We start from the raw sequence: 15759 nt of genomic DNA, 5'->3' as shown, positions 1-15759 counted from the left end.
TACCTAACTTAAGGCCACGGCCGCTCTTCATACCATTTCCCTTGCCTATTCCTTCCAATCTTCTCATCCCCCAACAAGGCCCTGTTGAGCATAGCAGGAGAGGCCGCTTGGGCGAAGTACTTGTCCTCCTCCCCGGTTGGATCCCCGGCCCAAAGGCTCACGCTCCAGGACATTGCCCTTTTGGTGGTAGAGGTGGGTTCCTCGCTATGTCCCGGGTAAAAGTCAACCCTGGACGGTAAGCGGATTAAGAAAGAAAGAGAGAAAGAAAGAAAGAAAGAAAGAAAGAAAGAAAGAAAGAACTATACATTTTCTGACGTTATTTTTTGAAGACTTTTCGTTCGATTTATTCCCCGTCCCTTAGTTTGTAATTTCTGCAGGCTGGCGGTGTTGTATCATTTAAGGCGATTACGACATCTGTCGTCGTCAGCATAACACACTGACAGCTATACAACCTACTGTAGCTTTCGTGAATTCCAAGAGCGATGATTATCCCAGTAAAATCGATTAAGAAACCTGTTCTATTAACTATATCCTACGTCACTTCGTGAGAATCTTTTAGCAAATCTACCCACTTTGCCGTTTCACTGAAAACCACGGATCACTCTAAACGATTCTGTTTATGACCTCATCAGCACCAGTTAATCTAATTTCACAGTTGATATCGTCAGAAATTAGAAAGAGACTGTATTGGGTAAGACTTTCATAAAATATTAGAAGTTTCTTTTTAATCTGCTACCTCAAACACCAGGATACCCGATATATCACTCAGTGGTTTCTGTTAGCCATGGGGTACTGGACTGGATTCCAAGCCGGATCGTCTGCTTTTAACTAAGGCAGGTTAATTCATCGATTCAGGCGATTGAGTGCTTTTGTTGTATTTACACATGCGCATTGAAAAATACGTTTCACTATTCTCTGTCACACAAGCACACGTTTAGTACCATGAAAAACACACCGCTCGCTTTCTTGACAGTTCAATCAATCAATCAATCAATCAATCAATCAATCAATCAATCAATCAATCAATCAATCAATCAATCAATCAATCAATCAATCAATCAATCAATCAATCAATCAATCAATCAATCAATCAATCAATCACTACCGATCTGCATTTAGGGGAAGTCGCCCAGGTGGCAGATTCCCTATCTGTTGTTTTCCTAACCTTTTCTTAAATGATCGCAAAGAAATTGGAAAATTATTGAACATTTCACTTGGTAAGTTATTCCAATCCTTAACTCCCCTTCCTATAAACGAATATTTGCCCCAATTTGCCCTCTTGAATTCCAACTTTATCTTCATATTGTGATCTTTCCTACTTTTAAAGACACCACTCAAACTTATTCGTCTACTGATGTTCTGCCACGCCATCTCTCCACCGACATCTCGGAACATACCACTTAATCGAGCAGCTCGTCACCTTTCTCCTTTCTCCCAAGTCTTCCCAGCCCAAACTTTGCAACATTTTTTTAACGCTACTCTTTTGTCGGAAATCACCCAGAACAAATCGATCTGCTTTTTATTTCGAGCTGCTGTTTGTTTTATCAGGGCTCCACCAAGCTTAATATCCACACGGCATTATTATAAAACCAACAATGTCCATTCAGTAGTACTTATTGGTGTAGGTGTTGCTATTAATGTATGCCCAACCTTTGTTCCGTTTCTCTGGGGTCGGGTATAAAGTGAGATGAATTTTCGTTGCGTGCTTTTACGATCTCATGCCCTTCCTGACCTCAACCCCATCAGAGGAATTAACGAGATGAAATGAGTTACGTAATATATGAAGTAGGAAGAGAGTGGATGAAGCCCGGTGTTGGCATAAACCCTACTCCTGTCGAATAGCACCAAGTTGTCAGCTTCAGGATTAACGTTCCCATCAGACGGACGAATCGCCAACAGCGTCATATGCTCTCACTTCATATGAGTTGTGCAGAATGGTTTGGAATTGAATCCGGGCTTTTCGCACGCAATATACTGATTAGAAATTGTACACCATCACCTCTCCTATCCTGCCGCGTAACATTCTGATGGTGACATTTTTTTTTCGACCAACAGGACTCGAACTGCCTATCCACGGTGTCAGACCATTCATACATGATGCTTTAACGATCAAGGCCACCGGGCTGGCAGGTATTATTATTACTATATGCACAAATTATACATAATGAACATGATTATTCTCTAAGTGAAAAGAATATCTGAGGTTTAACTAAGAAGTGCAATTAGAAATCATGCCTAGAAAGGAAGAAGTTAAACTCCTAAGGTCTCAGGAGGTAACATTTAAAAATATTATATTTGCTGTTTAAGGGGCCTAACATCTACGTCATCGACCCTTCAAAACATGAATGGAGTGAAGTTATTTCTGTAAGTTTAGTAGTGACAGTAGTAGTTTTATTTTTATGGGGGAAGTACAATTAATCACCCTTCCCCTCTTAACGCAGGAGTAGTAACGCGGGGTCCTGCCAGAACCCGCACATTGAAATCTCTAACTACTGAGTCCGTATTTGATTGGCTATACTAATATGTTGTCTATCTTCATTCACGCATTCTTTTAACAAGGTCCTGCATGCATCTGTAGTGTTGTTTGTTTTGGAAGAAGAAATATGGCTAGTTAATATTACTGGAGTGCCCGTTTTCCCCCATGTTACAATTTGTGGAACTTCTCATATATTTAATTCTAGGTCTTACTGTTATAAATGCTTAAGATACAAGTATATGAAGCATATGAAAAATATTTGAGAGTCTTGCATTGATGTTGTAGAGCACACAACCAGTGAATCTGAATGAGACGTTCAACTAAACAGAATTGCAATAATAACGCAAAAAAATCGCAAATGGAATTGTTGTTTTATCTCTGATTTCTACGTACTTTACACAACATCGTAGTTTTATTCTCCGTTAAAACCTCTCTTACTGTTTATTTAATACAGTTTCATTTCGCATTTTGTTCCAGTATCACACAGAAAGAGAAACAGATGGTCCGAACACCCCACTATTGCCGTTTCGAATATTAAAGTTACCACTCTTGGGTTAACACTAATCAGAGAAAAAATATAGATATCCTTGGAAAGGCCACGATGGGCGTAAGAAGGGAACTCGCTAGGTCTCACAAACCTCACACCGTCGGGGTCCGAGTAAGAATTGACCAAGGGAGGTCAGATATAAAAGATGAAAACGCGGAATCCTGCACAAGCACGTGAAAGCAATTTCTGTCTTAATTAAGGACTGATATCAACCCACGCTCTGAAGTTGAGAGCCCCACCCCTTACTCTCATCTTACTATAGAAAGGGGATACTGTAGATGCATTCCAACCCCCTAAATCAGAGGGCAATGTATGGGGAGAAAATCACCTCAATCCCTCAATCATCCCGCCTACGTTTTTAGTTATTAACTCACCTCACCGTCAGGGTAGGAAAAGAACAATGTTGACCAAAGGAGGTCAGTTAGGATAGGTGACAGTGAGGAGCCTGGCACAAGTAAGTAGAATCTATGCCAGGACTCAGCTGAGAGCCCCATGGTCGCCAAACCACGCTCCCAAGTTCAGAACTTCTGGGGCCCATTTTAGTCGCCTCTTACGGCAGGCAGGGAATACCGTGGATGTTATTCGACTGCCCCCACCCACAGGGGGCAAGAATGTAACACAATACATGACAAATCAAATTACCACGACGTAAGGAACGTGAAAATTGACATTCAAATTATTTTCTTTTTTTGCTGAAAGTGAAATTGGGTGTTCTGAGTGTGTCTTGTCTGTGCCTGTGGCCAGTTAACGCTCCTCATACATTCCTGGCATAATCGGAGATGCAAATGTATCAATTTGTTTAGGAATATTGTAAGTTGAGCATTCATCGTGGGCCCCATTCATCGTTCCCACGAACCCTCAGGGATCCGCGGAGCCCGGGTTGGAAATCTCTGGTCTAGGACAAAGATATTTCCTACAAAACACAATAGACTATTTCTTGCATATGAAGAATATTTCTTGAAATTAATTGTTACACAATTAGCGGACTAATCGAAAGATAATGTCCAACTAAAAATTATTCCTGAGAGTGTACCACATGGGTCGTGCTGGAAAATCATGAATCCTCCTTGTCTGGCCCCAATGATAAATGGTTTACATGCTAACCTTTTGTCTAAAGCGTCCTGGGTTCAATTGCCGGCTGTTTCGTGGATTTCAACTTTCATTGGTTAATTCCTCTGGCTCGAGGGTTTCAGCATTAGAATACATCTTATGTACGGCCCCATCCAGGTAGACGCGCAGGTCACCTAAAATGCGTCAACACGAAAAGAAAACCCTCGTAAATTCAGGAAAGCAAATGATTTCGTTCACACCTTCCGAAAAGAGAAACAGCCTGTTACAACTGATAATAGAAGGCAAGATAAAAGGGAAATGCGGTCGTGCGAGAGAAAATTTCCGAAACTATGATCAAAAGTACTTGGTATCCTCGGAAAAACTTAAGGAAGGGGGCATCACCAGATGGAGTCACAAGAAACCATGTTATTATAGATGGCAGCATGCATAAAATATCAAGGATGTCAGAAGCTGTAGAGGTACTGATGCTGACTCAGACCACTATCTTGTTAGAATCAAGTACAGACAAAAAATAGACTTGGTGAGAACTGGAAAGGTAAGAAGAAAGGTAAAGCACAATATTGAGGGCTTTAAAATGACGAATTGTAAGAGAAATACATGAAGAAAATAGCAGAATTTCTGGAAATAAAAAAAAGAGTTATGGGAGAAAGGAGAAGTGGAAAGTAAGTGGGAGATACTGAGAACAACTATCAGTGAAGTTGCTGATGAAAATTTGGGAAAGGAGGAACATATAGAAAGAGCAGAATGGTATGATGAGGAATGCTTAACACTAATTCAAGACAGGAATGAAGAATGCTTCATAGGAGGACAAGGCAAAGAGTGGAAGAGTGCAGGGAAAAGTGGAGAAGAGCAGATAAGATATGTAGACAAAATAATATCTTTTGAGAGAAAGAGAATCAATGAACGGGAAGAAATGAAAGATAGAAATGAGGTACGAATGTTCTACGAGAGAACGAAAGACATGTTCATCCAAGAGCGGTTTTCTTTAAAGCCAAGGATAGAAACCTCATCGGCGACAAAAACGAAGTGCTCGAAGGATGGCAGGAGTATTTTTACAAGTTACTCAATAGAAGTAAAGAGGATGATAGAGAAGAGGAAAACATCAATGACGATGGGGAAGAAAGATAATTGAATGAGGAGTCAGTAGAGTGGCCAGATTTAGAAGAGGTCAGAATTGCAATTAAAGCATTAGTCAGTAAAGCCCCAGGTGAAGATGAAATGGAGTCAGAGTTGTTGAGATATGGTGGATAGGCTGTTAATGAATTGATAACTAAGGTTTAGATGAAGGAGGAAATGCCCAAGGATTGGACAGTGGACATAATTTATCCAATACATAAGAAGGGAGATAAGACGGTATTTGAAAATTACCGGGGGATCATTTTGCTGGTTTTTAGTATGATATAAGCCTCACGACGGGAATTCTGGATGGAAAGAACACAAGGGGATTACCAAGCGGGCTTTAGGGAAATCCACTCGACACTGAAACACATATTTATATTATGACAATTGCGGGAAAAGTTCTATGAGTATCACAAGCAGCTTCATCACCTGTATGTCGATTTTAAACAGGCATATGACAGTCTAGATTGAGGTAAAATTTATAAAATTATGAGAGTGTTTGGAATCCAGAGGAAATTTATTATGTTGACAGAAATGACCTTAAAAACAACAGTATGCGAGGTAAGAGTGGAACAGGATCTGTCAGAGGCATTTTTAGTGGAGAGAGGGCTGAGACAGGGAAATGTGTTCTCCACAGTGTTCTTCAATTTAGCACTGGAAAAAGCCATTCGCCAACTACCCTTCAACCCAGCGGAGAACCATTCTGAACAGATTAGTACAAGTAACAGCATATGCTGACAATGTGGCAACTATTGCAAGAAACGAAAGAACTCATGAAGAGAACTATGCCTTGTTAGAATAGAAAGTACGAGACCTAGGACTACAAGTGAATATAAATAAAACAAAATATATGAAGACCGGAGATACACAGGGTGCAAGAGGAAGGACCTCAGTAAGATTATATGGGAAGGAATATCAAAGGGTTACAGCTTTCAAATATCTAGGCACAATAATAGCAGTGTACAATAAAACCTCTGTAGAAATACAGGAAAGGATAACACAAGTGGGAACTGATGCTTTTAAGCCTTGCAAAATATGTTAAATTCGGGAAAAGTTAGCAGGAATACGAAAATGAAAATATACACAACAGTGCTAAGACGTATAGTGTTGTATGGCTAAGAATGTTGGGTGATGACTACCGTGGAAAAACAGAGGCTGTTACGGTGGGAGAGGAAGATATTCAGAAATATATTTTGAGCAGTTAGAGATCAGGATGGATGGAGACTGAGGACAAATGTAGAATTGCAAAGATTGTTTGGCCAGCCAGATATTGCCGTTAAAATCAAGCAAGGAACAATTACGTGGGCTGGTTATGTCCAGAGAATGGAAGAAACCCATACTGTCAAAAAGTTCTTTATAGGAAAACTTGACGGAAGTAGGAGAAGAGGAGGACCCAGGAAAAGATGGATTGACAACGCTGAAGACGACCTTAGAAAGATAGGAGTTAAATGCTGGAGAAGGGAATCACAGGACCGAGATGAATGGAGGCAGGTGATTAAGGAGATCAATGATCTACATGGACTGTAGCTTCAACCAGTAAGTAAGTGAAGGTCGCATAGTACAGTTCCTGTTTTTCTCTCATCTGGTAGAGTAAAATAATTGACAAGCACGCAGCGTAAATGGCGTAAAATCAAATTCCCTGCGTAAAATAGTTGAGCATTATTATTATTATTATTATTATTATTATTATTATTATGACGATAGTAAGACCTCTCACTGAGTTTGAATTCCCGCTTCATTACTCTCAACAGTGAAATCTAACGAAAACTGCTTGAACTTTACCGTGTCTAGTAAGTTTTATGTACTGAATCTTCACAAGATGTCACCACTGTTGTTTCTAAATGCCACCTAATAGATTGGACTATAACTAACTTGGTCGGGAATGTTCATGGCCTGCGGTTTGATAACCTGATCATATCTTCAGCGGTTTTTGAGTTATCAATCAATCCGATTACTGCCTTTTGATGTCACGTTCCACCAATCAGACAGTCTAATTACGTCATTTTCCAGAACAGTCACCCAGCCCCTTATATACAGCTGTGAGTTTGAACCTTAAAGTGCCAGTCGTCATTGGAACTTTGAGAGTGCTACGCTAATTGAGGAGGTCTCCCTCTGGAGGCTAGATGATGAGGTGTAGAGATGGTGGTATAAGGTAAAGGAGAACTATCACCTCACTATGTGAACTTCTTCTACGTTTGGCAAAGGGAAGATTCCAGCGTTCCCCTTAGAGTGTAACAGTCAGGTCGATCTGGGTTTCCTCAGATTTTAATGTAGGGTTTCTTTTCTTTCTGTTAGGACTTAAAATGTAGGTAGGTAGTCTTCGGACTTAATGTAAAATACACTCTCGGGGACTATGTAAAAAATAAGGTAATTAGTGGAGGTGATTATTATTCTTCTAAGAGAAATGTAAAATATAAGGATTACGAGTGAGTACCCTCGTTTCCCTTATTCACTTTGTTTTCTGGTGATTAAGTTTTCTCATTCGCCGGGCTGAGTGGCTCAGGCGGTTGAGGCGCTGGCCTTTCGACCCCAACTTGGCAGGTTCGATTCTGGCTCAGTCCTGTGGTATTTCAAGGTGCTCAAATACGCCAGCCTCGTGTCGGTAGATTTACTGGCACGTAAAAGAACTCCTTCTGGACAAATTTCTGGCACCTCGGCGTCTCAAAAAAACCTTTAAAATTTATTAGTGGGAAGTAGAAACAATGACATTATTATTTAAAGTTTTCTGATTCTCAATTTTTCTACCTTCCTTTCCGAACTTAAACTCTTCCTATCTTAGTCACAAGGTAGCATGGCTTATTCTCTGTGTCACCGAGCCTTAAGCCCTATTAGGTTTTGTTACGAGTTTTGTACTGGAAGTGCTTGAGTGGGTTCAGCCTCCATTTCAATTTTTTCTCAGCCTTTCCGTTAACCTTTGATTTCTATTTCATGGGCGTGTAGTATGAGGTTTAAAAAAAAATCTGAGTTTCGGCTCCTGTATTTTCTGGATCTTTCGATCCTTTCTTTCGGGTGTGGCTCTCCTATGAAATAAGGGTAGCGGGAGTGAAAGCTGTTTAAGGTGTTAAGAGCCGAAAGTGAAATTCTGCTAAATGTAACTAGAGGTATTTTGACGTGAAGTCATTTATGTAAATTCATTGATTCAATGTGAATTCGCGGCCCATTAGGCCGTTGTAATCTGTGAATTGTACATTGTGATTCAAGCTTCGAGGCCCTTCTGATGTTTAACTTTGAATTTGAGGGTTCGATTGCCTTCTTGGTAACATTTTTCTAGAAGCCTCAGCTTCTTCTTTTTGAACGAGTAAAGTTCTAGATTCCCGCTGCTGAGGGACTTCATTTGTAAAGGCTAGTACCTCAGTATTAATTCCAAAGATTTGTAAATTTATAAGACCTATTGGCCGGTCTGATATTCTTGTGTGAAAATAAGAGTCTTTTCAACCCTGGTTGTGAATTAACTAAGCTTCTAATTTGTCCGTTTATTAACTGTTGTTAAACCTCATCATTATTGTTGTTTTCTCTTTTTCAAGGAAAATAAAATAAACTCATTTCTGACAAATGAACTTGTCAAAATTTAATCTTTGGTTCTCGCTTTCTCCAGTCATTTACAGTTCATGCTTCTTTCCTTCTCTGAACCAAGGCGGGAATCTCGATAACAATTATTATTATTATTATTATTATTATTATTATTATTATTATTATTATTATTATTATTATTATTAAAATTAAATTTTGACCTAGATATCCTGTCACGGTCAGTAGCATCTGCTGCTACTGTTCCAAACCAAACCAAACCAAACCAAACCAAAACAAACCAAACCAAACCAAACCAAACCAAACCAAACCAAACCAAACCAAACCAAACCAAACCAAACCAAACCAAACCAAACCAAACCAAACCAAACCAAACCAAACCAAACCAAACCCTTTGGCACTACAGCCCCTGAAGGGCCTTGGCCTACCAAGTGACCGCTGCTCAGCCCGAAGGCCTGCAGATTGCGAGGTGTCGTGTGGTCAGCACGACGATTCCTCTCGGCCATTATTCTTGGCTTTCTTGACCAGACTGCTACTGTTACCCCGTCCAAAGTAGAGGCTTTCTATTTTTTAAAAATGTTTTTGCTATCGAAGTCAATATATGAGTGGCGGAAATAAAGATAAGGGAAATACACTTCCAGCGTGAACTCTAAAGCACAATTGGATGAGCATAATTAAGTATATCTGTTGTAATAGCCTTTAATATAATGTAAATGGGCTGAAGCCAGGCAGGTGTTGATTCACAGATGAATGTTTCGTGAAAGAAGACGAACTAGGACACGCGTCATTCGAAACCCCACCAGGCAGATTCCCAGAGAGCAGTTGGGCGACTGTAGGAGTTATAGCAGTAGATTGGAGCCATGAAGTGCTACGCGTCTTCTCTTCTCGTGATTGCCGTGATGTGGATTCAAGTGGTGAGTACCTGTCGTGTGAGAACTTGTCACACAACTGTCAAATATTTCTTCATGTTTCACGCGACTCACTGGACCACGATAGGATAGGAACTCTTAACTTACTTTTTGGAGTAATTATATTCTCTCATTTAGCCTACTTCCATCATAAGAAAACTAGGCTATTGAATCTGTGAGCGCATGTGTTCCGCCTTAAGATATTTTTTTTCGGTTGGGGTCATTTAAAAATACTTGAATGTTTCATCATTCTGATGAATCTGGCCGATGACCTGGATGTTAGGCCCCTTTGAACAACAAGCTGGCCGTGTGGTTAGGGGCGCACGGGTTGCATCTGGGAGATAGTGGGTTCGAACCCCACTGTCAGCAGCCCTGAAGATGGTTTTCCGTGATTTCCCATTTTCACACCAGGCAAATGCTGGGGCTGTACCTTAAGGCCACGGCCGCTTCCTTCCCACTCCTGGGCCTTTCCCATCCCATCGTCGCCATAAGACCTACCTGTGTCGGTGCGACGTAAAACAGATTTATAAAACAAGCATCATCATCATCTTCATCAACATCATCATCATCAACAACATCATCATTATCATCATCTGATGAATTTCTACCATATCCTTTCAAATAATTTCGAATGTTGAACAGCAAGTCAAGAGGAAGATTTATAAGACCATCATTAATAATACCTGTGTATTTCACCTTCAAATCTCTGAGCACACAACGTAATTTCAACAATTCCTTACATGATTTTAAACATTTCTGCTTTGTCTTTTTCTTCTTCCCGGCCTTTGACTTAGGGTCGGCACTGTATGTGGATTAGGCCCTGCCTAATGGCAATCCTATCAGGAAGGATGTATTCGCTACTGTATGTTTCTGTTTTAGTACATAGTGCAAGCGTTACGTGTAAATGAAAATATATATTGAGGCGGACACAAACACCCAGTCCCCGAGCTAGACAAATTAACCAGACGTGGCTAAAATCCCAGCCCCTCTGGGAATGGAGACACGGGCCCTCTGCTTATCTTCTTTTACATACTACACACAACACGAACGACCACCATAGGAACACGAATAACGAATAGATCCATTGGCGTCAGGAATGGCATCCGGCCGTAAAACTTGGTTTAATCTGCATTAGAGCAGATCGTAAACAATTGGGAGAAGGCTAGTAAAGAGAATTCAGGAGAACTGTGTGCATTAATTTTACATCACTGGTCATACCGATATTAGTTATGTTACCAACTAACGATAGTGAACAAATGAGAACCTATCTTACCAATTGCTTTTATATGGCTGGCACGAAATAAAATTAACTTTGTCTACTGGAATTACTACTTACGACATTTCAAACTTCTCATCTACTGATTGTTAACGACAAGAGTTTTATGTATGTTAAGTGTTCAGCCCAAAGGCTGGTTGAATCCTCAAAAGCTTTGCCATCAGCTATTATAGATGCTCTATCACTGAAGAGGTGTACAAGGAAAAGGAGGAGTGAGGCAGATTTCCGTTGTTTTCTTCACTGAGATAGAAGTTATTATTACATATAAGTTTACAAAGCCCACTTAAGTGCTCGCACCAACCGACCCTATGAGCGACATTTTTCACATCATTCACAAGGACTAGCTGCATAAGGAATGGCACTACTATCGCTCGTACCTCAGTCACTTTCATATTTTCAAGGCCAAGGATGAGACTGAAACAGGTCAATGAAAGTCACAAATTGGTTTTAGCCCATACAGAAGGTATAGCTCAAGAGTTACGCAACCCATTTTGAAAACACTTGATTGACTTTCATTTTCACTAACATTATCGGCTGAAATTATCCTTCGAAGGCTATAAACTGTCTATGAAAATCAATTCTAAAAATAACAACGTATCTGGATTTATTTGCGTAACCTAAAATCCTAGAAAACCTGATTTAAATTAGAATATTGTTTGCTCCAGCCAGGGCCTTGACCTGCCAAGACGACTGCTGCTTAGCCAGATGTCTAACGTGTCACATAGTCAGTGGGGTGACTTTCTCAGCCATACAGCTTGGCTTCATTAATCGGTTCCGGAAAAATTCCAGGTGGAAGATGAAGGAGAAGAAGAATAAGAATAAGAAGTTCTGATGTGTTTTATTAACATTAAATTGTCTGACGATCACATCAAAGTATTGTTTAATTAAGATTTTAGGAACCTTCAGATTTTCTATTAACATTTGAATCTGAAGTCGAAATTAGACAGTAAAATCCCCCTTTTAATATCAGATTGTGTTTCATTCTCGCAAACGTATTTCATAATTCACGAAAGAAGGCCTTGTACCATCAAGTTACGAAATATGTACTAAATGTAGGCTAGTTGTAAAATACTAATAAATTCCCCAAAACTCCAATTAAATTTAGTGATAATATCAACAGTCAAGAAAAACATCGAGGTAGTTTTAATAATCATAATAATAATAATAATAATTCTGTTGAAATATACGAAGAAGTTATTAACATATATGCATACTGCGAATACGTCTCAGGAAGTTCAGCTTTGTCTTTCTGAATAACGCAGAGAAAGAAAGTCGATGTGGAAACAGGTTGGAAGGTAGTTGTGGCCAACGTTCTAAGAGACTGAGCCTGATACTAATGCAACTCTACTCACTGTGTGAAACTATGTCAGTAGGATTCACTTACGTTAATAACTTAGAATGTGGCGTTCGACATTCCTGCAATGACCGTGCAGAAAACATCGATACAAAAAGTGGATACTATCTCTCATTTGTTCACATCTAGTACAACTAAAGATGGTATAGTGATTATTTTTGAGATGAAGTGCGACTGGACAACCACCCTCTCTTAACCTTAATTTGAGGAAGAAATGGAAGAGGTCGAACTCTTGGAAGACTGAAGATGTCGGTAAAAGGAAGGGAAGAGCCAAGAGAAGTGTGAAAATGAAAGACGCTTTAGATCTCAAAAATCTAATACCGTCGGCGTCGGAAGAAAACAAGTGTAGGCCAACATAGGTCAGATACGACAGGTAAATGAAATGACGTGTGGCTTTTAGTGCCGGGAGTGTGCAAGGACAAGTTCGGCTCGCCAGATGCAGGTCTTTTGATTTGACGCCCGTAGGCGACCTGAGCGTCATGATGAGGATCAAATGATAATGAAGACAACACGTGCACCCAGCCCTCGTGCCAATGAAATTAACCAAATTATGGTTAAAATTCCCGACCCTGCCGGGAATCGAACCCTGGACCCTTGTGACCAAAGGCCAGCACGCCAACCATTTAGCCATGGAGCCGGACTTTAGAAAAGGTGAAAGTGAGGAGCCTAGCACAAGTAAGTGGAAGCAAAGTCAGACTCAGTTAAGTGTCCTGTGGTCGCTATCCTATGCCGCCAAGTTGATAGCTCTCAGGGTTCCCTTTCATTCGCCTCTTACACAGACGGGAGATACCGCGAATATACTCCATCGCCCCCTTCCAAAGGGAAAGTCTCCTACAAAAACGTCTGCGAATATTCTAACGTAAAGATCTTATAAGGAACACTAATTTCCGTCCATCACTGCATCATCGTTTTCTTCTTATTTCGAACATTTGCCAATAGACTGGTCGAGTGCTGTTTAAAGATAGTGACGTCATCTCAGTACCTTAATTCTTAATTCTCCGTCAGCAGTTTTAGAAATTCAGGAACGAGACTTCTAGTTCTGAAGAGGCACTCGGCCTTGAAATTTACGCTACCTTCACTGTACAGCTTTTACCAGGTTAATAACTAGGGCAAATGCAATCAAGAATAGAGTTAATCACTCTATCCCACTTAGTGCCGAAGTTACCGATAGTAGACGCCTTGGCCTACAACTTCTCCCAAGGGTCTGTCATGGTTCATACGGAGGTAGCCATGATTTTCTTCATTCTTGCCAAATTCTTGGTAGTGTACAGGTCTCTACGCGTCCAACATCAAGTCTTGTGATAAGTTGTCACACCAACATAACTAGCCTTCGGTAAGGTTTATGGTATATTCATTAAAAATTACTCTATACCACACCGAGCTCGATAGCTGCAGTCGCTTAAGTGCGACCAGTATCCAGTGTCCGAGAGATGGTAGGTTCGAACCCCACTGTCGGCAGCCCTGAAAATGGTTTCCCGTGGTTTACTATTTTCACACCAGGCAATTAATTAATTAACACCCAAATTAAGGCCACGGCCGCTTCCTTCCCACTCCCAGCCCTTCCCTGTCCCATCTTCACCATAAGACCTATCTGTGTCGGAGCGGCGTAAAGCAAAAAAAAAAAACAAAACAACTCTATATCACATAATTACAGCAATTTCAAAATTAAGTAAATAAATCCCGAATGTCTCCGTACGCATCACATTAACTTGTTACTCTCTCCAACCGATTTTCACAAAGTTATTCTCCTTTTACAAACTCATATTTTTTGCTATTTGTTTTACGTCGCACCGACACAGGTAGGTCTTATGGCGACGATTGGATAGGGAAGGCTTAGAAAAGGGAAGGAAGTGGCCGTGGCCGTAAGTAAGGTACAGCCCCAGGATTTTCCTGGTGAGAAAATGGGAAACCATGGAAAACCATATTCAGGGCTGCCGGCAGTGGGGTTCGAACCCACTATCTCCCGAATTCAAGCTCACAACTGCGCGCCTCTAGCTGCAAAGCCAACACGCCCGGTCAAACTCATATTAGTCTGACCTCTTCATTATTACGGTATTCCCTTCTCAACTTGGAGATTTTTACACCTTTATTTTTAGCGCGTGTCTTTGTGCAGCGGAAAAACCTAACAACGTGTACAACTGAGTGAGTTATTGAAATGGGTGTAACTATTATCTGGATCTAGATTTTTTACAATTGGTCCGGTACTTGAAAAACGGTACCATTCAAACATTTATCTTAATCTAATGTGGGGAGGAAGGAGAATATTTGTTAAATTTCCAGTGCGGTCGGTCTCTTTTATGAAACAAAAATATTCCATGGAAGCAATAATAATAATAATAATGTTACTTGCTCTACGTCCCACTAACTACTCTTTTACGGTTTTCGGAGACGCCGAGGTGCCGGAATTTTGTCCAGCAGAAGTTCTTTTTACGTGCCAGTAAATCTACCGACACGAGGCTGACGTATTTGAGCACCTTCAAATACCACCGGACTGAGCCAGGATCGAACCTGCCAAGTTGGGGTCAGAAGGCCAGCGCCTCAACCGTCTGAGCCACTCATCCCGGCTATTAATTTTATTCTTGCTTCTTCTAATACAGATTAGTTTTCATACAAGAAGTCAAAATGTCAATCTCGGAAGTCACGAAAGTTCGAAGTCCCGTAGATGAAATGGCGTATGGCCTTAAGTGCCGGGAATGCCCAAGGACAAGTTCGGCTCGCCAGATGCAGGTCTTTTAATTTGACTCCCGTAGGCGACCCGCACGTCGTTATGAGGATGAAATGATGATGAAGACGACACATACACCCAGCCCCAGTGCTAGCGGAAGTAACCAATTATGGTTAAAATTCCCGACCCTGCCGGGAATCGAACCCGGGACTCCTGTGGCCAAAATCCAGCACGCTAACCATTCAGCCATGGAGCCGGACAGTCCGGCAGAGTATGCTACACGATGCTTTAGAGCAGCTGTGTTGAAGTCCGTGAGGAGAATCCACACTAATGGTATGGATAATGTTGGTATAGTGGTGATAGGGGTGATTTTATTGTTCTAACGCTAATAATAAAGGGAACAAAGGAAGAGATGTGAGATGAACGAAGATATGAACAAAAGGACATGAAACTGAAGGATTCTCTAAGCCTCGCAAGGAAGAGAATTTGACTAAGGTAGAACCTGAAAAATGAAAGTGAGGAACCCAACACTAGTATGTGAAAGCAATACCAGACTCAGATAGGAGATCCGTGGTCGCCAACCTACGTTCCCAAGCTGAGAGCACCTAGTCCCTCTTTCCTCGGTCTGTTACGAGAGGGAGAGGCAGGGAATACCCGTGGATGTAGTATTCTACTGCTCCATCCTCTGGGTGTAATTTTATTATGCACTTCGTAATGAAATGCAATGGCATATGGCTTTTAGTGCCGGGAGTGTGCGAGGACATGTTCGGCTCGCGAGGTGCAAGTCTTTCGATTTGACTCCCATAGGCGACCTG

The 15759-nt window shown here is 41.0% G+C and overlaps 1 protein-coding gene across 2 annotated transcripts in view; it reads left to right on the top strand.

Moving 5' to 3' along the window:
• The window catches only part of LOC136867157 (proclotting enzyme), a 110611-nt gene that overhangs the window by 24479 nt on the left and 70373 nt on the right, over nucleotides 1–15759 (top strand). The window contains exon 2 of one of the 2 annotated variants that reach the window (XM_068227039.1): nucleotides 9488–9655. In XM_068227039.1, the coding sequence (XP_068083140.1) occupies nucleotides 9602–9655 (54 nt within the window). In that variant the 5' untranslated portion in view covers nucleotides 9488–9601. Of the gene's footprint in view, nucleotides 1–9473; nucleotides 9656–15759 lie in introns of both variants that reach the window. The other variant, XM_067144271.2, reaches the window with a different exon arrangement.

Source organism: Anabrus simplex, chromosome 3 (assembly GCF_040414725.1).
Source record: "Anabrus simplex isolate iqAnaSimp1 chromosome 3, ASM4041472v1, whole genome shotgun sequence".
In the NCBI taxonomy this organism is placed as follows: Eukaryota; Metazoa; Arthropoda; class Insecta; order Orthoptera; family Tettigoniidae; genus Anabrus; species Anabrus simplex.
Note: the sequence above shows the minus strand (reverse complement) of the source record. Positions and strands in the feature narration are given on the sequence as shown.